Here is a 24573-nt window from a genome sequence, read left to right as displayed (position 1 = left end):
CTCAGTGACCATTGTGTCAGCTTCACATTTTTGAAAGGAGTACTAAACGGCGCCCACATGACTTCCCGCTGGAGAGGCCACTGCATTTGACTTCAATTTCGTCAATGAGATTGAAATGAATGCAAATGAGGGTTAACGATATCTTTGGGTGATATCTGGATATCTCGCCATAGGGGGTGGAATGGGTAAATCACAAAACGGTTTGCGCCCGGCGCAAGTCTCAATTTTGGCCTTTCCAGCTATTCACTCGGAGTGCCCGGATCCACGCCGGCCGTAATGCGGTGGTCGAATTGTGCCCCATACTTCTATTTTCTGGATGTTCTTCTATTCTCTCCTTTTATAAGGATTCCATCATTTTCCCTACCATTGATCAGACTGATCTGTAACTCCTTGGACATATTCGGTCACCCTTCTCAAATACAGGAATTACTCACCAGTCCTCTAGCATTATATCTTTTGCTCATGAATTACTGACTGAGTAGTAATGCCTTTGCTATCTATTCTCTAGATTATTTAAAAATGCATGGTGGCACCTTGGTATGGGCGGCACGGTGGCACAGTGGTTAACACTGCTTCCTCACAGCGCCAGGGACCCGGGTTTAATTCCAACCTTGGGTGACTGTGTGGAGTTTTCACATTCTCTCCATGTTTGCATTGGTTTCCTCCCACAGTCCAAAGACATGCAGGTTAGGTGAATTGGCAATGCTAAATTGCCCCTTAGCATCCAAAAGGTTAGGTGGGGTTACTGGGATAGGGTGGGGGACTGGGCCTAGGTTGGGTGCTCTTTCCAAGGGCTGGTGCAGACCCGAGGGGCTGAATGGCCTCCTTCCGCACTGTAAAGATTCTATATGATGCAATCCACCTTGGCCAGTTTGGACTCCAAACTTCTTTGAGTTTCATTAGTTCATTTCATACATTCCTTTTATTTTAAATGCACCTATCTCATTACTCAGTTGATCATCCAATGTAATTTCTACCTGTTCTATCTCCCTGCTAAACACTGAAGTGAAAAGAACTACTCAGATTTCTGGGATCTTCCTATCATTATCCTATCTATCCCTTACCGGTCCTATTCCCATCCCAGCCTTCCTTTTATTAATCTTGTGCCTAATGACGATATTGAGTTCGGATTGTGCCTAATGACGATATTGAGTCGGATTGTGTATTGATTTATTTTATTTCAAATAGCTTGCAAGCTCCACTCACTCTGATAAAAAGGCAGGAGACTACATGTCTCTTGAAACTTCCAGAGCGAGTGAGACAAAGGAAGCACAGCATCTGGTTTCACACACATGGATTCAACATCAAGTTTCACATACCCACGACCAAATAAGGTAACGGTGACAAATACAGGATTCTCATAGGTCTTTCTCACACATTCCTTGACCTGGCCATATAAGCTGACCCTGGGGCCCCTTTCACCCAGCATCCTCTGCACAAAGAACCAGTCCTAATGGCTGCCCATCCCCCCTTCATGCTTTGCGAAATCCAAGTTACAGGCAATTACAGACTGCCCCCCATTTTCTCCAGCCTAAGCTAGAGATGTTAAAAGTCCGCTAACCTAACTCCTTATTTTACTATAGTAAGATTTTACTCCTAACTTGGCCTAACTACCCATCATGCCTTTCTGTTCATTTCCTCATTGTTACATAACTTTCTATTTTGTTGTATGTTCCTAAATAATTTAATTTCATGGTTTGTCTTTGCCTACCTAATTGTGTTGTTTTTAAATTTTTCTCGTAACCTCTATTTTCTCTTATCACGAGTTCCTCAGCTATCCAAGTGTTTAATGTATGCCTCTTTCCTAACCCTCAATTGTTTCCAGGGAGTCTCACTCCTGTTTTGTTTTTTGTTTCCTTTTCAGAATATATTTTCCTGTACTCTGCCGAGTAAATGTTTCCAATTGTTGTTCACCAATATTGTTATTCATTTTATTTTCCCCAAGTTTAAGCATCTCAGAAGTTTTTTTTTCTAAACTTTAATCTAGTTTTCATAATACTTAAATCCTTCTCTACCATCATCTTAAGAGTGTAATTTATTTTGCTCACCATTGTCTCGATGTCCCTCCTCTCTTATCTGCTCTGGTTCATTTCTCATTGCTAGGTCCGATAGCAAATCTTCCCTGGTTGCCTTTTTTACATAGGTGCACAATTTCCATTCCCTTTACCTATCGCTTCAGTTCAATTAAATTCAGGATGGTTGAAGTCCCCCATGATTAATCTATATATTTTACTCTGTTCCCTAATTTGTCAGCATCTTCTTCAACCTCCCCTCCACTATTAAGTGGTCCGTAGACTACACCTTTATTATCTTTTATCACTATTCAAATGGATTCTATTTTTGTCTCGCTGACCATTTGTGTCCATTTCTGTTACTGCCATAATACCAAATTTGCTTCTCCACTTCCCCTTTTTCCATCTCTTTTCTAATTATGCCCTGCAAAGTTTAATTCCTGTTCCTGATTTTTCTATAGCCAAATCTCAGTAATCCCAACCCTGCCTGGTTCCTCCAAAACATTGACTGCCTCCACCTCCCCTTTCTTATTACAAACATTATGTGCTTTGCTGTACAGCCACTTTAATTTATTTTCACTTGAATTCCCTCTCACTTTATTTGAACATATTTTTAGATTCCTGTTCTATACCAATGTCTCCCTTTGCTTTACTCTTTCCTTTGTACTCCAGTCCTGTTTTGTTTGCATTTAGACTGCTTACGTTTCTTGTAGAGCCCCTCGCAAATGTCTTCCCCCACTTACTTGTTTAAAGAACAAAGAACAATACAGCAGTGGAACAGGCCCTTCGGCCCTCCAAGCCTGTACCAGTCATGATATTACCCTTGGCCAAAACCATCAGCACTTCCTTGTCCATGGGCGGGATTCTCCGACCCTCCGCCAGGTCGGAGAATCGCCGGGGGCTGGCATGAATCCTGCCCCCGGCGTGTCCCGAAGTCTCCGCCACCAGAGATTCGGCGGGGGCGGAAATCGCGCCGCGCCGGTCGACGAGGGCGGGAATCGCGCCGCGCCGGTCGGCGGGGGCGGGAATCGCGCCGCGCCGGTCGGCGGGGGCGGGAATCGCGCCGCGCCGGTCGGCGGGCCCTTCCCCCTCCGATTCTCTGGCCCACGATGCACCGAAGTCCCGCTGCTGGAATGCCTGTCCCGCCAGCATGGATTAAACCACCTTTTGAACGGCGGGACAAGGCGGCGTGGGCAGTGCGGTCTGGCCCCTGCGGGTGCCCCCATGGTGGCCTGGCCCGTGATCGGGGCCCACCGATCCGCGGGCGGGCCTGTGCCGTGGGGGCACTCTTTTTCTTCCGCCTTCGCCATGGTCTTCGCTATGGCAGAGGCGGAAGAGACCCCCTCCCCTGCGCATGCGCGGGGATGACGTCAGCAGCCGCTGATGCTCCCGCGCATGCGTTGCCCGGCGAAGACCTTTCGGCCCTGGCTGGCATGACGCCAAAGGCCTTTCCCGCCAGCCGGCGGAGCGCAAACCGCTCCGGCGCGGGCCTAGCCCCTCAAGGTGAGGGCTTGGCCCCGAAAGGTGCGGAGACTTCCGCGCCTTTGGGGTGGCCCGACGCCGGAGTGGTTCCCGCCAGTCCATTACGCCGGAACCCCCCGCCCCGCCGGGTAGGGGAGAATCCCGCCCCATATACCCATCCATGTATTTGTGACAATGCCTTTTGAACGCCGTTAATGTATCTGCATCCACAACCTCCCTGGCAATGCGTTCCAGGCACTCACTACCCTCTGTATAAACCTATGCCCCCTAGTGACTGACCCCTCCACTCTGGGAAAGAATGCCAGCCCAAGCACTCCATCCATTCTATCCATGCCCCTCATAATAAAGCCTTTGACACCATCCCATTTAATCTTTTTGCTAGGACACAGGAAGAGAGAACATGCTACAGAGAGAGAGACACAGAGCCTGTCTGGATTGGCTTTACATCTCTGTGACAGGGGAGTGAGGTGGCGGGAAGTGTTGTTTATATGAGATTACGGGTGGAATTCACCGCTTGCCGACGCCGAAATCGCAAAATGCGATTTGGCGGAGAATAGTTTCTGATGCCAAAATCGGGGTAGGCACCGGTTTGACGCCAAATCAGGATGCTTTGGCACCATGGAAATGGGGTAAATGCGCTACTTGCCGCATGGGGTTAAAGTACACTAGGCATATCATTAGCAAGCCTGACACCCTATTCTCTGGCGATTCGAGATTCACCACCTCTGATGGGCCGGGTTCCCGACGGCGTGGTTCACTTGTGCTCTCAAAAATCGTGAACCTGGCATCCTGGCTGCTGAGCGAGAGAGAGGAGGTAGGAAATGGCGTGGGGTCACTGCGGGCTGCCAGCCCGGAAACCGGCTGTTCTGGCTGCGTGGGGGGCCCCCTTCCAGGGCCGAGGGAGTGGAGGGGGGGACAGGTGCACCCCAATGGACTGGGATGGTGCCCAGGCACCGACCGCCATTACGGAGGCCATCTTGCTGCGCACACACTGAGCACTCATCTCAGCCCCTGGTTCGACACAGTGACACCAGCCCTACGGGTGCGCCCAGCCCCGCACCCCACCGCCCGCCACAGCGCGCCCGCCCCCCAAACACCCCGCCCAACTGGCCGCCACCCACCAGAAGACCACCCAGGGTCACACCCAAGGTAGTCCCCAGTGAGAGCAGTGCCAGCCAATGTTACCCCTGGCAGCAGGGATGGACGCCAGGACCAGGGACACCGACGATGCAGGATACCGACAGAGCAGGGGTGCAGAGGTGGGGGAGGGACATGCATGGGCAGAGCACGCAGTGCCAACCGGGACCAACATGTAGCCCATGGAACCTGGATGGGCGGGAGTATACGCCATGCTAACATGTTGGCCTTCCACCCCTTGCCGACAATGGTGTTTGGCGTTCAACAGCAATACTGGCTGCCGTGGTGACGGTTGCAGCTCTGCAAGATGCCCTGCGGCAGCATGAGCGGGGGCCGCTCGGACAGGAGGCGGATGCTGCAGCAGCGTAGCAGGCAGCAGAGGACTGGGCTGCAGAGGAATAGGCTACAGAGGGGCAGATGGCGGCCACACAGGACGAGGAGGAGAAGGTGTCAAGGAGGCGCCGCATGAAGCCTCGTGTGTACCGGCAGCGCCTGTCATTCGAGGACCTGCCAGACCGGGCATGCCGTCGGAGACTCCGGCTGAGTAGAGAGACAGTGTGACACATCTTGCATCGTGGGGGTATAGGGGAGGGCACCCGCTCCCAGTGACCATCAAGGGAGTACCACTCGATGAACATCCAGCTGGTCTGTGACCATCAGCTGCGCATCCTGCACCTCTGCGCCCGATACCCGGGCAGTGTGCACAATTCCTTCATTGTGGCACACTTGGTGATTCCTAACATGTTCAAGGGGCACCGCCCCTGGCTGAGGAATTGGCTCCTAGGCGACAGGGGTTACCCGCTGCGGCCATGGCTGATGACACCTCTCTGGAGGCCACAGACCGACGCGGAAACCCACTACAACAACGCCCATACAGTGCCCAGGAGTGTGATCAAGCAGTGCTTCGGCATCCTGAAGATACGCTTTAGGTGCCTGGACTGTAGGGGCCCTCCAGTATGATGCTGAGCGGGATGCCTGCTGCATCCTCCAAAACATCGCAGAGAGGAAGGGCAATGTTCTGGAGGAGGATGATGAGGAGGAAGGGCAGGCCTCGTCCAACGAGGAGGATGCGGGGGAGGAGGACAACAAGCAGGACATGGGTCCCGGGCAGGCAGCACGATGTTATCACCAGGGCCAACGCGCACGGGATGTCCTCATCGCGACATGGTTCACCGACTAGGCGAGAAGGGGTGGGGTGCTGACCAGGGGCATGGACACCACATACCAGACCCACACCCCTCACCTCCCACACCGTCAAACCACCCGCTTGCACACCCCTCCCTTATCCATTCCTGCGACGCTACGACCTGTGGGCCCTGGATTGGCAGTGACAGCAGGTCTGGTCCATGGATGGAGGATGATGACAACCCACTCTGCGATGAACTCTGGTGCTCCACATCGCATGACAATGTCTGACTCATGCCCACGGTATCACCTTCCACCTGGGTGAAGCCTGCATGTGAGCTGGCCAGTCCATCACAGGGTGCTGTTGATTCCCTGGGGTGGGGGTTCTGGGGACAGTCGGAGCACAGGGGGTGGGGGTGGGAGCATGGTCCTCCCACTGGCCTGCACTGGTCCCGACCCACGCCCCCCCAGCCCCCACAACCCCCTTCCCGGCCAGCCAGCCCTGGTGTTGTAAGACGTCTTACCCATAGTGGGGCGGAGATCCAAGCCCACCCTTTTCAATAAGGCTTGGGGTGAGGTGGTAGATGCCATCAATGGTAAATCACCCAGACCGGATGGACGACACGCCAGGGTTCTGAAGGAGATAGCTGAGGAGATTGTGGAGGCATTGGTGATGATCTTTCAGGAATCACTGGAGGCAGGAAGGGTCCCAGCGGACTGTAAAATGGCTAATGTAACACCACTGTTTAAGAATGGAGGGAGGCAGGAGACAGGAAATTATAGGCCGGTTAGCCTGAATTTGGTTGTTGGGAAGATTTTCGAGTCATTAAGGATGAGATTGTGGAGCACTTCGAAGTGCATAGCAAAATAGGGCTGAGTCAGGACAGCTTCGTCAAGGGGAGGTATGCCTGACAAGTCTGTTAACAAAGAACAACAAAGAACACTACAGCACAGGAACAGATCCTTCACCCATCCAAGCCTGTGCCGATCATGATGCCTGTCTAAACCAAAACCATCTGCACTTCTGAGGTCCGAATCCCTCTATTCCCATCCTATTCATGTATTCATCAAGTTGCCACTTAAACGGTACTATCGTTTCTGCTTCCACCATCTCCCCTGCAGCACATTCCAGGCACTCACCATCCTCTGTATAAAAGACTTGCCTTGCACATCTTCTTTAAACTTTCCCCCTTGTATCTTAATTGACTTTTCCACCCTGGGAAAAAGAAGTGTCTAACTATCCACTCTGTCCGTGTCCCTCATAATTTTGGAAACTTCTGTCAGGTTGCCCTTCAACCTCTGTCGTACCAGTGAGAACAAACCGAGTTTATCCAACCACTCCTCATTGCTAATGCCCTCCAGACCTGGCAACATCCTGGTAAACCTCCTCTGCACCCTCTCCAAAGCCTCCCCATCCTTCTGGTAGTGTGGCGACCAGAATTGTATGCAATGTGGCCTAACCAAAATTCTGTACAGCTGCAACATGACTGGCCAATTTTTATACTGTATGCCCTGGCCAGCATGCCATATGCCTTCGTGACTACCTTATCCACCTGCGTTGCCACTTTCAGTGACTTGTGGACCTGTATGCCCAGATCTCTCTGCCCGCGAATACTCCCAAGGGTTTTGCCATTTACTGTACATTTCCCACCAGTATTAGACCTTCCAAAATGCATTACCTCACATTTGTCTGGATTACACTCCATCTGCCATCTCTCCTCCCAAACCTCCAACCAATATATGTATTGTGGTATCCTCTGACAATCCTCTTTACTATCTGCTACTCCACCAACCTTTGTGTCGTCTGCAAACTTATTAATCAGACCAGCTACATTTTCCTCCTAATTCTGCTCCTATATCTTGTGGTTTTATGGTCTAATGATGCTGGCTGCTGGCCTATCCAAGAGGACTGGCATACAATGCCTCCTTCAAGCAGCTTAGGTGCTCCCAATCCCTTAGAGGCCAACAACACCCCACCTGCCTGCATTTCCCTACAACCTGCCCTCCACGGACCACCACCACATGTATTGCCCTCCTTGGCTTGCGCACACATGCCAACAGCTACAAATCCCCCCTCAAGCTCGTGGCCCAGCGTCTCAATATGTCCTTTCTGTGTCCCCAAAGATAAAATGGCCTATAACCGCTGGGAGTGGGAGAAGACAGGACGGGGCATCCCGGACCTATGGTCCACAACCCGTTTGAGGAAAGGGCTTCACAAATCGTCAGGAACGTTGAGGAGAGGGCAATTTCTGGAGTCACGTTCAGCATGAGGCATTCAAGAGAGAGATTAATGCAACACAGATGGCCCTATAGCAAGTGAGTCTATCATCTCCCATAGGCCTGTCCTTCCAAGATATCAACCCTTGTCTTTTGTCTTGCAGGATTGCCATCAGACAATGGATGGGCCATCCAGGGACCCTCAAGACACTGACATTTCGGCACTGCTGTCACCTACACCATCACAGAGACTGTTACCTTGGTGGATATTGTTAGTTATGAGGCAGTTGGGTCACCACGGGATGGCACGATGGCTCAGTGGTTAGCACTGCTGACTCACAGCTCCAGTGACACGGGTACAATTCCAGCCTCAGGTGACTGTCTGTGTGGAGTCTGCACATCCACCCCGTGTGTGCGTGGGTTTCCTCTGGGTGCCCCGGTTTCCTCCCACAGTCCAAAGATGTGCAGGTTCGGTGGATTGACCATGACAAATTGCCCCTTAGTGTCCAAAAGGTTAGGTTGAGTTACAGGATAGGGTGGAGGTGTGGGCTTAAGAAGGGTGCTTCTTCCAGGGGCAGATGCACACTCGATGAGCTGAATAGCATCCTTCAGCACTGTAAATTCCATGATTCTGTATAACCTTCGAAAGCGCACCACACACATCAGGTGGAGGCAGAGACACCTGAGAGCGCGGACAGTTGGGAGGGCTACCCGAGCTCAGGGAACAGCTGCCGCCCAGACATCAGACGATCCCAGCACTCGTGCAGATGCAGACTCAGAGTCAGCGACATTCCAGCACCTACAAGGACAGCTGGAGGATTCCACTCGCCTTCAGTCACAGGAGATGTTCCTGGTAATGCGTGGCACCTATTCCAACACTGAAAGGTTGGCGGCTGCAATGGATGCCTGGGGCAAGACGTCAAATCCATGTGTCAGGATGTCCAAGGGCTGGCAGACACTGTGCTGTCCATGTCTGAGGCAGAGAACAGGATGGCTCAGTCTCAGGCGGACATGTCCCATGCGCAGATGGACATTGATGCAGTGCTCCAGAGCTTGGTGCAGTCACAAAGGGTCATGGCTGGGGATGTTGAGAGTATTGGCTGGATGCATGACCGGACTCAGAGGACATTGGCCAAGGCACGGAGGGTCATGGCAGACTGACTGAGTGAACTATCAGAGGCACTGAGGGACATGGCTTAGTCTCAGCACTCCTCGTCTGAGGACATCAACATCAACACAATGGCTCAGATGAGAGCGGATCTCGAGGACTGGCAGTTCCAGGTGACAGTGACACCTCCGGAGCTCATTCCAGCTTCCCGTCACCCCATGGAGTAGCCCGGAGGCCATTGGGCACCCCGAGGGAGGAGGAAGTGATGGGGCCCATCCCGGCGCCTCCCACAGGGGCGGTGCTGGAACACAGGAGCCATCGAAATGGGATTGGTGCCAAGAGCAGATCCCATTATTTTGCCCGATGCTCTATTCTCGGACAATCAGGAAACTTGCTCCCAGCGGCGTGACTGGAGAATCCACCCCTACATTTCCTTTGCAATAAAAATAAGAGGGGATCAGAAACAATACACAGACATAAGAAAGGATAACAGCAGCTGCATTAACAGGACACACACAGGGTAGTAATGATGGCAACTTTTTCGTGCATTTGTCCGACATAGTGAAAGCTGAGAACTTCTAAAAGTCCAAGAGGAGAGCTGTTCAATTTTCTCGGAGACTAGCATAAGGAGAAAAGATATCCCATGAAGTGTGTGAATATTATTGATACCTATGTCTCATATGTACTGACATTTATTATCTCATACGCTCAATTGAATAAATAGTCCTCATTTTCAGTGCTTCCCTCTAATTGTCACAGAGGCAAAGGATGATTGACAATAATGTATAAACTTTCATTCGGATATATAACATTAACCTATATAAAAATACTTACCTCGATCCTGTTCTTCCAATTACTAAGGGTCCAGATTAGTAACATAGCCTGGCAAAACTATTCCTCAAATGTATTTGATTTAGCGCACTATTGTTTAGGTGAACAAAAGGAGTACAATTTCAGTCTCATCTTGTCGTAAGATTTTCTACTTCATCCAAAATGTCTTACCCTGGAAAATAATTTAGCTACACAACATGTTGCCTCTGAAGTGATATTCTTGGGCACCAGCATCGTTTTCTTGGACCGCATTGGTGTGGGATAAGCACGGGAAAAACAACAGCCTTTACACTGGAAGATGGGCACTCCTGTTCTTGAGAAACGTGTGTTCTCCTTCAGTCTGCAGTCTGGACATCCTTCACAGAGAAACAAAGAGAGAACAGATTGGGTCATTCTTCCAAACACTGAATTTGGCAGACACTACATGGGAAGACATGCTGCAAATGTTGTTTCTCCACAAAAATGGTATACTGATGTGAGTCATATCAAAATGTGCCATCAAAATTGTATGTCATGTTAACAACATTTGACTTGTCTATTCTTCTCTTACATAGAACCATAAAATCCCGACAGTGCAGAAGGGGTCATTCAACCCATCGAGCCTACAGCGACCCTACCTAGACCTACTTCCACGTCCCACCCCTGTCACCTTTGACATTAAAGGGCAATTTAGTATGGCCAATCCACCTAACTTGCACATCTTTGGACTGTGGGAGGAAACCGGAGCAAACCCACGCAGGCACGGGGAGAAAGTGCAAACTCCACACAGTCACCCAAGGCCAGAATTGAACCAGGGACCCTGGCGCGCTGAGGCAGCAGTGCTAACCACTGTGATGCTCTGTAAATCTTATTCTCATCGAGTATTTACCCAGCTCTCCTTTGAATATTATTGTTGAAATGCTTCCACCACCTTTTCAGGAAGTACAACTTACTGTGTAAATAAAACGTTTCCTCGTGTTGCTTCTGATCTTTGGACCAGCACCTTAAAATCTCTATTTTTTGGTCCCAACCTTTTTACCAGGAATCCTTATTTGCTCCATCAAATCCCTTGATGATTTCGAACATTTTACCAAATCTCTGCCTGAATTTCTCTAGTCTCATAACATAACTAAAGTCCCTCAACCCTGGTACTATCCTAATAAATCTGTTCTGCATCTGCTCCAAAGTTGCGACATCCAAGTAGTGTCCAGAATTGAACATTATTCTCCTGCTGCGGCTGGACAAATGTTTCTTACAGGCTCAGGACAACTTCCTTACTTTTCTTCTGTTTTCTATTCCTCCATTCATGAAACTATGGATTAAGTATGCTTTTTAAAAAATGGCCCGTTAATGACATGCCAATGGTATTTGCTGGACGTGCGGAGTAGATTGCATTCATGCTGCTGTCGAGGTACCGGAGCATGGCATTCTGTGGTGCCTGGTATTGGCCACAATTTTCGCCTCATGCGCGATTCTCCGCCCAATCGTATCTCCCGATTCCGGCATCGCTGGACAGAGAATCCCGCCCCAGGAGTCCAAATGCCAACCCCTAGGGAACATTATCTTTCTGTCGCTTAATCCTTTTTATATCCATGTTGTCAGTGTCCCTGTATACAATGAGCTTTGATTTTGCGAACAAGTCTAATATATGGGGCAGGATTCTCGGTCCCGCCACACCGGTTTTCTGGTGCAGCGCGCCCCCGTCGGCAGTGGGATTCTCCGTCCCGCCAGCTGGCCAATAATGTTTCTCATTGTGGGAAACCCCATGCCGTCGGGAAGTCCCTGGCCGTGGGTGTGCTGCCAGCGCAACTGAGAATCCCGCCAGTGGAGAATCCAGCCCATGGTACTTTCTCAAATGCCTTTTGGAAGTCCAAATATACAACACTAACTGCATTTTCATTATCAACTCTCACCATTGCTTCGTCAAAGAGCTCAAGTTCGCCAAACATCTGCTGTTGAAAAAGGTTGACTTTCATTTATTAGTTCATACTTATCTAAACACCAATCATTTTGTCCCGTATTATTGTTTGTAAAATTTTCTCTAATAACATCATTTATCTGTTTATTTGATCTCTTCCTTTATTTAATCTCCTCATTATGCGTTCTTGGCTGAGAGCCCAGACAGCCATTAGAGTACTGAACATCTTATCCCCAGGAAAAACATAGCTGGATTGACAGCTCTGGCTCTCTGATCTAGCTATCAATTAACAATGTTAATTTGCACAAGATGAAGAAGTTTTGAATGCTTGTATTTTCTGCTATTGATACTTTAAATGATCTGGATGATTGACAATTTACTTAGTCTGCGGTAAAAAGGGGTGATTGTTTTTTAAGAAAGCAGGCGTCATTCTCCGACCCCCCGCCGGGTCGGAGAATCGCCGGGGGCTGCTGTGAATCCCTCCCCCGCCGGTTGCCGTAGTCTCCGGCTCCGGAGATTCGGCAGGGGCGGGAATCACGCCGCGCTGGTTGGCGGGCCCCCATGCTCGATTCTCCGGCCCGGATGGGCCGAAGTCCCGCCGATAAATTGCCTGTCCCGCCGGCGTAAATTAAAGCACCTATTTACCAGCGGGACAAGGCGGCATGGGTGGGTTCCGGGGTCCTGGGGGGGGCGCGGGCCGATCTGACCCCGGGGGTTGCCCCCACGGTGGCCTGGCCCGCGATCGGGGCCCACCGATCCGCGGGCGGGCCTGTGCCGTGGGGGCACTCTTTCCCTTCCGCCTCCGCCACGGTCTCCACCATGGCGGAGGCGGAAGACACTCCCTCCACTGCGCATGCGCGGGAAACTTTCAGCGGCCGCTGATGCTCCCGCGCATGCGCCGCCCGGAGATGTCATTTCCGCGCCAGCTGGCGGGGCAACAAAGGCCGTTTCCGCCAGCTGGCGGGGTGGAAATTCCTCCAGCGTCGGCCTAGCCCCTCAATGTTGGGGCGGCGCGATGCCCGTCTGATTGGCGCCGTTTTGGACACCAGTCGGCGGACATCGTGCCGTTTTGGGAGAATTTCGCCCCAGATGGTCATCAATTAATGACCATTTTGTAAAGCTTTTTTAACACATTCTACTGTTACTCTATGGTTTATTGATTTTATACAGCGCATAGTCGGCATGGAAGTACCAGAGCATGGTTTGGGGTTCAGGAAGGGCTATAGAGGATGGGTGGGGTAAATACCATGGCTTTTGGGGCATGAAGGCCATAGGGGTGGAATAGATGGGGAGTGAGGGCCTGTTTTTATTATAACTGGGAGAAAGTCCCACAGCACTGAGGCAGGCCTTCTAAACAGCCACGTCTGCACCAAGCGGCTCTTACCTCTGAACATTTCCAGGATCGGCTTGCCCGAGAGCAGTCTGCCCCCACCCCGACAAAATGAAAATCCCATCCTTCCTGGCACTTTTTCCTGAGCCAGATGGACTGAGCTGGAAATTTCCCCAACTCCTGCTGCCTGCCTCAAGGATGAAAATCCAGCCCAATATTAGAATAATTGAAATCCCCCTTTATCACTATTCTGTCATCCTGGCATCCTGTTGAGAGCTGACCAGGCACCTGTAACAGAGCTGGGAGGTTTGGACATTTTCCAGAAGATTCCTACAGTTGAGGCAAGTAGCACAGAGCCTCGAGTACCTGACTGGAAGACTGATCCATAGATTCACTAGATCTCCATCTGTATGTCAACAAAGATGTGACTTTGCCAGCTCATCATGATGAACGAGACCTTTCTGTAGGTTTGAATTGTGCCTTCATGGTGTCATCTTGTTTTGTCAGAAAGTAGTTTTGAGAGGTTGAAATAGAATGACGTGCTGGTACCAAACAGACAAAGGTAAATGTGGAGACAAAACTACCTACTTTTTCAGCCACGCCAAAATTTCCATTTGGGACTGCTCAGTAGGAGATGGGGTTTTTGAAATTGTGTGCACAGTGCATAATTCATGACACACTCCCGATGCCACACATCGCACATTCATAGAATCCCTACTGTGCAGAAAGAGGCCATTTGGCCCATCATGTCTACACCAGCCCTCCAAAAGAGCACCCCACCTAGGCCCCACCCTATCCTCTTAACCCACACAACCTTTGGACATTAAGGGGCAATGTAGAATGGCCAATTCACCTAACTTACGCATCTTTGGATGCACCTGGATGAATCCCACGCAGACACAGGGAGTAAGTGAAAACTCGACACAGACAGTCACCCAAGGCTAGAATTGAACCCGGGTCCCTGGCACTGTGAGGCAGCAGTGCTAACCATTGTACATTGTACACAAGCATAACCTATGCCTTAAATGTGAGCATCACCTGTGGTAAACACCACTGGTAACACATTGCATGTATTGCGGTACTGCCATTGTATTACAGGTACCACAGTAAATCCCAGCCTGCTGGCTCCTCCCAGCAGGTGGCGTATAAAAGGGTGTGCTCTCCTGCGCTGTTCCCATTCTGGTTCCAGCTGCAGGAGGCCCAGCATCTTGTGCAATAAAGCGTTGATTGTTTCACCATTCTCGTCTCATGGTAATTGACGGTACATCAATTTATTGCACAAGATTTTACAAGATGAACATCTTAATCAAGCCTGATCGCCTGGAGCTGAGCCCTCACACAGCCAGCGCCACATCCACCTTCGAGCACTGGCTAGCCTGCTTTGAAGGCTACCTCAGAGCAGCCACGGAAGAACTCTCGGACCTACAGAAGCTCCAAGTCCTCTACTCACGGGTGAGCCCTCAAGTTTTTCCCCTCATCTGGGATGCGCCCACCTACACAGAAGCGATGACGCTACTAAAGGGACATTACATTAAGTCAGTGAATCAAGTGTGCACCAGGCCACGAGACGGCAACTCCTGGGGGAGACTCTGGACGATTTCTTGCGGGCCCTACAGATTCTCGGTAGGAACTGTGACTGCCATGCAGTTTCGGCAGTCCAATACACAGAACTACTAATCAGAGACGCTTATGTCACGGGCGTTACGTCTACGTAAGTTCGCCAGCGACTATTGCAAGCTCGATCTTGCAGGGACTGCTTGCTAATTCCCTAGAAGTGGCCTCCCATAATCTGGAGGCCTACACCTCCGACCGTGCGGCACCCTCGTGGGCATCGTGGGCCCCACCAGCTGCCGACTCGAGTACACCGCAAGCCAGCCAACTTCGGATTATTTTTTTTCGGATGTTATTTTTGTGGCCAGAGCAAACATCCCAGGCAGCGCTGCCCAGCGCAGATCGCGACCTGCAACGGGTGCGGGAAGAAGGGCCAGTTTGTTTCCATTTGCTAGGCTCGGTTGGTCGCCGCTGTTTCCAGGCCCGGCATTGCTGCACCCCCCACGTGTGATCCTGGGGCGCTGCCATCTTCTCCACCACAGGCCACGTGCGGCCCGTGGGCGCCGCCATCTTTGATGCCGCCCTCCATGTGCGCCCCGTGGGCGCCACTATCTTCGGTGCCATTTTGCACCGCGCCTCAGGACCCCCTGCTCGTCTGGCCGTTCGCTGCCCGCTGACACCTCCGCCACCGCTGATCAGCCTGGGACCTCCCAACATCTTCCGCAGCTCGCCTCCCTGGATCAGTCTCGGCCCCGCAACCTTGCGACCGCTACGATGACGGTAAAGATCAACGGTCACGAGACAACCTGCCTCTTTGTCTCCGGGAGCATAGAGAGTTTCAACCACCCTGCTACGGTAAGGCGCTGCTCCCTTCCGGTCCCGGTCACCCAGAAAATCTCACTGGCCTCCGGATCCCATTCCGTGCAAATCCGGGGGTACTGTGTCGCGACCCTCACCGTTCCGGGCATAGAGTACAGCAACTTCAGGCTCTATGTCCTCCCCCATCTCTGCGCTGCCCTGTTACTCGTCTTGATTTTCAATGCCACCTCCAAAGCCTTACTCTGAAATTCGGCAGACCCCTGCCCCCCCCTCACTGTCTGCGGCCTCACGACCCTTAAGGTCGATCCACCTTCACTTTTTGAAAACCTCACCCCGGACTGTAAGCTCGTTGCCACTAGGAGCAGACGGTGCAGTGCCCAGGACAGGACCTTCATCAGGTCGGAGGTCCAACGGCTTCTGCGGGAGGGGATCATTGAGGGCAGCAACAGCCCCTGGAGAGCTCAAGTGGTGGTAGTGAAGACTGGGGAGAAGCACAGGATGGTCATTGACTACAGTCAGACCATCAACTGGTACACGTAGCTCGACACGTACCCCCCTCCCACGCATATCTGACATGGTCAATCAGATTGCGCAGTATCGAGTCTTCTCCACAGTAGACTTGAAGTCCACCTACCAACAGCTCCCCATCCGCCCGGAGGACCGCCAATACACTGCGTTCAAAGCAGATGGCTGCCTCTATCATTTCCGAAGAGTTCCCTTCCGCGTCACCAATGGTGTCTCGGTCTTCCAGCGATAGATGGACTGAATGGTTGACCAGTACGGACTGCGGGCCACCTTGCCGTACCTAGATAATGTCACCATCTGCGGCCACGATCAGCAGGACCACGAAGCAAACCTCCAAAAATTCCTCCATACCGCCAAACTCCTTAACCTCACCTACAATAAGGAGAAATGCGTGATCCGCACCAACCGCTTAGCCATCCTTGGCTACGTAGTGGAAAATGGAGACCTAGGGCACGACCCCGACCGCATGTGCCCCCTCCTGGAACTCCCTCTCCCCCACTGCCCCAAGGCCCTGAAGAGATGCCTGGGGTTTGATGCACAATCAATTACTCTCGAGACAAGGTGAGTCATAACTAATCGGCTTTAATCAGCTAGAACTGTACCCAGCAGCTTCGATACAGAAAGTGAAGGCTGCTGGGACGGCAGTGGTTCTTATACCCCGCCCCTCAGGGCGGAGCTATGTACGTTAGCCAATGGTAGACTCCTAGGTCTAGCCAATGGGCATCCACCTCTCAGGTACTGCAATACCTGGTATTACCACATTCACCCTCTGTTAAAAAAGAACCCAGCGGGGTGATGGCCAGTGTTGCTGTCGCCTTTTGCATGGTAGGACCAGGTATTGCAGGTACCGTGATGTTGAGGGTAACAGAGAAAGTTTTTATTGTTTTATGGTGCAGCAATCAGACGATCGGGTGGCCTGGTCGTTCTTCTGGAGCGTCTGGGCTTCGGCAATGATCCTGGTGGGGGCCCCGGCGGTTGTGGTACCGGGAACGTGGTGTCTTCCTCCCTGGCAGCTTCGTCACCCCTAGGCGGCGTTGTTGGGGCAAAATGTGGGCAGGGGGAGGGGCGCCTGTAGGGGGCATCGGTGCCTGGTCGGTGCTGGGTAGGGGCAGCGGCAGTACTGACCCTCTGGTCAGGTGCTGCGGGGAGGGTGGGGGTGGGGGTAATGGTGCAAGTGCGCGTGGGGTTCCGGCGGGCGCCAGGTCTCGAAGGGAGACCGTGTTTTGGCGGCCATCGGGGAATGCTATGTAGGCGTACTGAGGGTTGGCATGCAGCAGGTGGACCCTCTCGACCAACGGGCCCGACTTGTGCGCCCTCACATGTTTCCGCATCAGGACGGGTCCAGGTGTCGCTAGCCAGGTTGGGAGCGAGGTCCCGGAGGAGGAGTTCCTGGGTAAAAAAAGGAGACGTTCGTGAGGTGTCTGGTTTGTGGTGGTACAGAGCGGCGACCGAATGGAGTGAAGGGCCACTGGGAGGACGTCTTGCCAGCAGGAGACTGGGAGATTCCTGGACCGAAGGGCCAGCAGGACGGTCTTCCAGACTGTTCCATTCTCCCTCTCTACCTGCCCGTTTCCCCGGGGGTTGTAACTGGTCGTCCTGCAGGAGGCGATGCCCTTGCTGAGCAGGAATTGACGCAGTTCGTCGCTCATAAAGGAGGACCCCCTATCACTATGTATGTAGGCGGGGAAACCGAACAGTGTAAAAATACACTGGATGGCCTTGATGACGGTGGTCGTGGTCATGTCCGGGCAGGGGATGGTGAATGGGAACCGGGAGTATTCGTCAATCATGTTCAGGAAATACGTGTTGCGGTCGGTGGAGGGGAGGGGGCCCTTGAAATCCATGCTGAGGCGTCCAAAGGGACGGGAAGCCTTTATCAGATGCGCTCTCTGGTGGCGCAAGTGCTGCGGGACAGGGCATCAGGAGGCTCGTTCAGCTTCCCGGGTCGGTACAAGATCTCGTAATTGTAGGTGGAGATCGCAAGATCTTGTCGTTCTTAATCTTGCCCCGCTGTGCATTATCAAACATGAAGGCCACCGACCGTTGGTCCGTGAGGAGAGTGAATCTCCTGCCGGCCAGGTATTGCCTCCAGTGTCGCACAGCTTCTACAATGGCCTGGGCCTCCTTTCCGACCGAGGAGTGGCGAATTTCGGAAGCCTGGAGAGTGCGAGAGAAGAAAGCCACGGGCCTGCCCGTTTGGTTGAGGGTGGCCACCAGAGCTACGTCGGACGCGTCACTCTCGACATGGAAGGGGAGGGACTCGTCGATGGCGCGCATCGCGGCTTTTGCGATGTCCGCTTTGATGCGGCAGAAGGCCTGGCGGGCCTCCGTTGACAGGGGGAGGTTGTGGACTGGATCAGGGGTTGAAACTTGTCTGCGTAATTAAAGACCCATTGTGCATAATAGCTAAAGAAGCTGAGGCAGCGCTTAGGGCCTTGGGGCAGTGAGGGAGTGGGAACTCCATGAGGGGGCGCATGCATTCAGGGTCGGGGCCTATGACTCCATTTCGCACTACGTAGCCTAGGATGGCTAGACGGTCGGTGCTAAACACGCATTTATCCTTATTGTAGGTCAGATTAAGGATATTCGCGGTCTGGAGAAATTTTCGGAGGTTGGTGTCGTGGTCCTGCTGGTCATGGCCGCAGATGGTGACGTTATCAAGATACGGGAACGTTGCACGTAAGCCGTACAGGTCAACCATTCGGTCCATCGCACGCTGGAAGACCGAGACCCCGTTCGTGACACCGAAGGGAACCCTTAAAAAGTGATAGAGCCGCCCATCTGCTTTGAACGCAGTGTACTGGCAGTCCCCATGACGGAGGGGCAGCTGGTGGTAGGCAGACTTGAGATCCACCGTGGAGAAAACCTTGTATTGCGCAATCCTGTTTACCAGGTCGGCTATACGGAGGAGAGGGTACGCGTCCAGCTGCGTAAACCGGTTGATGGTCTGGCTATAGTCGATGACAATCCTATGTTTCTCCCCGGTCTTTACCACCACTACTTGAGCCCTCCAGGGGCTGTTGCTTGCTTCGATGACCCTTTCCTTCAGCAGCCGTTGGACCTCGGACCTGGTGAAGGTCCGGTCCTGGGCACTGTACCGTCTGTTCCTGGTGGTAACGGGTTTGCAATCCGGGGTGAGGTTCGCAAACAGGGAAGGCGGGTCGACCTTAAGGGTCGCGAGGCCGCAGACAGTAAGGGGGGGGTATAGGGCCGCCAAATTTAAAGGTCAGGCTTTGTAGGTGGCACTGGAAATCCAGCCCAAGAAGGGTGGCTGCGCAGAGGTGCGGCAGAACGTACACGCGGAAATCCCTGCCTTGGACAGTGAGGTTCGCTAGGCAGAACCCCTTTATCTCCACTGCGTGTGACCCGGAGGCCAGGGAGATCCCTTGGTTTACGGGATGGGTGACAAGAGAACAGCGCCTTAACGTGTCGGGGTGGACAAAGCTTTCCGTGTTCCCGGAGTCGATCAGGCACGACATCACGTGGCCGTTGATGGCGATCATTGTGGTGGCTTTCGCTAGCGTCCGGGGCCGACTCTGGTCCAGGGTAGCGGAGGCCAGCTGCAGCAAGGGGGAGTTCTGGTCAGGCAGCGTGGAGTCGGCAGTGTTGGGGGCTTGAGGCCCCATCCAAGATGGCGTCAGCCACGGGTTGCACATGGAGTCCGGGGATACAGAAGATGGCGTCGGCGAGGGACAAAATGGCGGCGCCCACCCATTCAGCGTGGTGGCCAGGGGGCAAAATGACCGCGCCCGTGGGTCGCCCGTTGCCTGGGGATAGAAGGGCAGCGGTGGGCCTTGGACAGCCGGGCAGATAGTCGCCTGGCAGACCGCGACATAGTGGCCTTTCTTGCCGCACCCTTTGCAGGTGACGGTGCGGGCCGGGCAGCGTGCGCGTGGATGATTCGCCTGGTCGCAGAAGAAGCAGCGTTGGCTGGCGGGAAAAATGGGCCGTCTAGCGGCGCAGGCCTGCGGGGTAGCGGGAAAGTCTGGGGGGCCGCCGCGACGGGGTGTCATGCATCCGGGAGCAAAATCCAGTGTGTTTTTGTATGCACCGTCCATGGACCCTGCCAGGGCCCGTGCCTCAGTGAGGCCCAGTGTGTCCATTTCAAGGAGCCTTCTGCGGATGTCGGGGGAAGTCATACCTGCCACAAAAGCGTCCCGAATTAAATGTTCCGTGTGCTCGTTCCCCGTGACTGCTGGGCAGCCAGAGTTCCGGCCTAGCACTAGTAGAGCCCGATAGAAGGCTTCCAGTGTTTCTTCAGGGCTCTGCCGTCTGGTTGCCAGCAGGTGACAGGCGTAGACCTGGTTCAGGGGACGGATGTAATGTCCTTCTAGCAGCTCGATAGCTGCAGCATAATTCTCCGCCTCCTCGATCAGAGGGTAGATTGCAGGGCTGACTCGGGAGCATAGAAGGTGCATTTTCTGCCTTTCCGTGGGGGTGTGGGCAGCCGTGTCGACGAAGCTCTTAAAACACGCCAGCCAGTGCTTGAAGATAGCAGCGGAGTTGTCTGCATGGGGACTGAGCTGAAGGCACTCTGGCTTGATGCGGAGATCCATCTTTTCAGAAGCAATAGCTGATTAAATTGATGCACAATCAATTACTCGTGAGACAAGGTGAGTCATAACTAATCGGCTTTAATCAGCTAGAACTGTACCCAGCAGCTTCAATACTGAAAGTGAAGGCTGCTGGGACGGCATTGGTTCTTATACCCCGCCTCTCATGGCGGAGCTATGTACGTTAGCCAATGGTAGACTCCTAGGTCTAGCCAATGGGCATCCACCTCTCAGGTACTGCAATACCTGGTATTACCACAAGGTTTTCCTCACATTACGCCCAGTGGGTCCCTAATTATGCCGACAAGGCCCGCCCACTCATCAAGTTCACAGTTTTTCCCCTGACAGCTGAGGCCCGCCAGGCCTTCAACCACATCAAGGCAGACATCGCCAAGCCACGATGCACGCAGTCGACGAGACCCTCCCCTTTCGGGTGGAGAGCGATGCATCAGATGTAGCTCTGGCCGCCACCCTCAACCAGGCAGGCAGACCCGTGGCTTTCTTTTCCCGCACCCTCCATGCCTCCGAAATCCGGCACTCCTCTGTCGAAAAGGAGGCCCAAGCCATTGTGGATGTGTGCGACATTGGCGGCATCACCTGGCCAGCAGGAGATTCACTCTCCTCATTGACCAACGGTCGGTTGCCTTCACATTTAACAATACGCAGCGGGGCAAGATCAAAAACGACAAGATCTTGAGGTGGAGGATCGAGCTCTCCACCTATAACTGTGAGATCTTGTATCGCCCGGGGAAGCTCAATGAGCCCCCAGATGCCCTGTCCAGCAGTACATGTGCCAGCGCACAAGTGGACTGACTCCGGGCTCTCCACAATAACCTCTGCCACCCGAGGGTCAACCGGTTCTTCCATTTTGTCAAGACCCGCAACCTGCCCTGCTCCATTGAAGAGGTCAGGACCATAACCAGAGACTGCCGGTCTGCACAGAGTGCAAGCTGCACTTCTACCGGCCAGATAGAGTGCACCTGGTGAAGGCCTCCCGCCACTTTGAGCGCCTCAGCATGGACTTCAAAGGGCCCCTCCCCTCCACCGACTGCAACGTGTACTTCCTCAACGTAATTGATGAGTACTCCCGGTTCCCCTGCGCCATCCCATGCCCCGACATGACTTCTGCCACGGTCATCTTCACCCTGTTCGGTTTCCCCACCTACATCTACAGCGATTGGGGATCCTCCTTCATGAGTGATGAGCTGCGTCAGTTCCTGCTCAGCAAGGGCATTGCCTTGAGCAGGATGACCAGCTACAACCCCCGGGGAAACGGGCCGGTGGAGAGGGAGAACGGGACGGTCTGGAAGGTGTCCTGCTGGCCCTTCGGTCTAGAAATCTCCCAGTCTCCCGCTGGCAATAGGTCCTCCCCGACGCACGCCACTCCATCCGGTCGCTCCTCTGCACCGCTACTAATGAGACTCCTCACAAGCGTGTGTTTGCCTTCCCTAGGAAGTCCACCTCCGGGGTCTCGCTCCTAACATGGCTGACAGTTCCTGGACCCGTCCTCCTCCGGAAGCATGTGCGGAGCCATAAATCGGACCCCTTGGTCGAGAAAGCCCGCCTCCTACATGCAAACCCACAGTACGCCGACGTGGCACACCCCGAAGGGCGCCAGGACACAGTCTCCCTCCGGGACCTGGCACCCGCTGGGTCCCCACCCACAACCCCCGACCTGATACCGCTCCCCCCGCCCCCCCCCACGGTTGCCTCGTTCACCCCTGCGCCACCTACCCTCCCTCCAGTGAACCTCACCACAGTCCCCACCCCAGCAGGATCCGTCCCATCACTGGGTCCACTATGGGGTGGTCAAGGAGAGGACAACACACTCCCGGAGTCGCAGGTGACCACATCGGCGCCAACATCACCACCAGGACTGTGGCGATCGCAGCGGAGGGTCAAAGCCCCCGACAGACTCAATCTGTAATGTTGTTCTTCACCCCCGCCGGACTTTTTTTTAAACAGGGGGTGAATGTGGTAAACACCACTAGTGATATATTGTATGTATTACGGTACTGCCCCTGTATTACAGGTACCACAGTAAATCCCAGCCTGCCGGCTCCTCCCAGCAGGCGGAGAATAAAAGTGTAAGCTCTCCTGTGCTGCTCCCATTCTGGTTCCAGCTGCAGGAGGCACAACATCTTGTGCAATAAAGCCTTGATTGTTTCACCATTCTCGTCTCGTGGTAATTGACGGTACATCATAACCACAGGAGATTTGCTATATAGTCAATAAATGTTACCTATCCTGAAAATGACAATTGGTCAGGATAGCATTGTTTAAAATTTTGCCTTCTGAGTTTTAACAGTTACAGGATTTATCGGTGTTAGTATTCTTTTGCTTTCTTTCCTGGTATTCTACACCATATCTTTCCTCCAAGTGGTGGTTTAAACATAATCACTTGCTGGTGCTGTAAACCTAATGTGATATTCACCCGGTGCTGAAGCCTCCACTTCAGGAAAGGAACGGACACCCTGTTCTACCATGAGAAGAACAACCAAAGCCAGTCCACCACACTTCATGTAACGGGTCATCCTGTACTTGGGCTGAAACACAAACAACAACAATCATTACAAATAATTAGTATTATTATATGGTCAAATTAATCTATAGTACACTGAACCATTTCTGTTCAGCTACCTCTGCGACCAACCAGTCCTTAATTCCACTGGACCATCATCATGCTTCACCCAAGATTCCAATGCCCTCATCCTGAACTCATAACTTGCTTTAGTTTCTCTTCTGTCTCTCTTTGTGATCTTTCCAAGATGGTTTTGTCCAAAAGGTCAACCTCTAGGGTCGATGAGGGTAATGCTGTTGATGTGGTGTTCATGGACTTTCAAAGGGCATTTGATACAATGCCACACAAACAGGCTTGTGAGAAAAGTTATAGCTCAGGGAATAAAAGGGACAGTAACAACATGGTTACAAAATTGGCTGAATAATAGGAAACAGTGTGACAGTCAATGCATATTTTTTGGACGGGAGGAAGGTTTGTAGTGATGTCCCCCAGGGTCGGTATCGGGACCCCTGCTTTTCCTGATACATTAATGTTCTAGATATTGGTGTGCAGGGGACAATTTCAAAGTTTGTGGAAGATATAAAACTGAGAAATAATGTAAACTGTGAGGAGGACAGTGTAGAACTTCAAAAGGACATGGAGTGGGCAGGTGAGTGGCAGCTGAAGTTCTATGCCGAGAAGTGTGAGTTGATGCATTATGGTCGGAAGAACATGGAGACAATATAAAATAAGGAATACAATTCTTAAAACGGTTCAGGGGCAGAGGGACCTGGTTGTGTATGTACATCAATCATTGAAGGTAGCAGGACAGGTGCAGAGAGCAGTTAATAAAGCATACAGTATCCTGGGCTTTATTTACAGGGGTATAGAATACAAGAACAAGGAGGTTATGCTGAACTTATACAAGACACTAGTTAGACCTCAGCTGAGTTATTGTGTACAGTTCTGGGTGCCACATTTTAGAGGATGTGAACAGAGTTCAGAAGATGTTGACAAGAATGGTTCCAGGGATGAGAAACTTCAGTTATGAGGATAGTTTGGAGAGGTTGGGACTGTTCTCCTTGGAGAGAAGAAGGCCGAGAGGAGATTTTATAGAAATGTTTAAAATCATGAGCAGGGTGGACAGAGCAGATAGGGAGAGACTATTCCTGCTCAATAAAGGATCAAGGACAAGATGGTACAGATTTAAAGTGATTTGCAAAGGAAGGAAGTGTGATTGAGAAAAAGCTTTTTCACATAACAAGTGGATGGGGTCTGAAATGCACTCCCTGATTGTGAGGTGGAGGCAGGTTCAATCGTGGGATTCAAGAGGGCATTACATGATTATTTGAATAGAAACAATGTGCAGGGGAACGGGGAAAAGGCAATGGAATGGTACTAAGTCATGATGCTCATTTGGTGAGCCCGGTGCAGACAAGATGGACCGAATTACCTCCTTCCATGCTGTATCAATTCTGTGATTCAT

At 52.3% G+C, this 24573-nt stretch overlaps 1 protein-coding gene across 2 annotated transcripts in view; it reads right to left on the bottom strand.

The window, feature by feature from the left end:
* LOC140419118 (glycoprotein hormones alpha chain-like) overlaps nucleotides 1-24573 on the bottom strand; it is an 88801-nt gene that overhangs the window by 24894 nt on the left and 39334 nt on the right. For both annotated transcript variants that reach the window (XM_072502882.1, XM_072502890.1), the window contains 2 exons: nucleotides 23022-23133; nucleotides 10084-10268 (listed from right to left, as the gene is read on the bottom strand). In XM_072502882.1, coding sequence (XP_072358983.1) covers nucleotides 10084-10268; nucleotides 23022-23133 — 297 coding nt within the window. The remainder of the gene's footprint in view (nucleotides 1-10083; nucleotides 10269-23021; nucleotides 23134-24573) is intronic.

This window comes from Scyliorhinus torazame, chromosome 1 (assembly GCF_047496885.1).
Source record: "Scyliorhinus torazame isolate Kashiwa2021f chromosome 1, sScyTor2.1, whole genome shotgun sequence".
NCBI lineage: Eukaryota > Metazoa > Chordata > Chondrichthyes > Carcharhiniformes > Scyliorhinidae > Scyliorhinus > Scyliorhinus torazame.
This window is presented reverse-complemented; position numbering and strand designations above follow the sequence as displayed.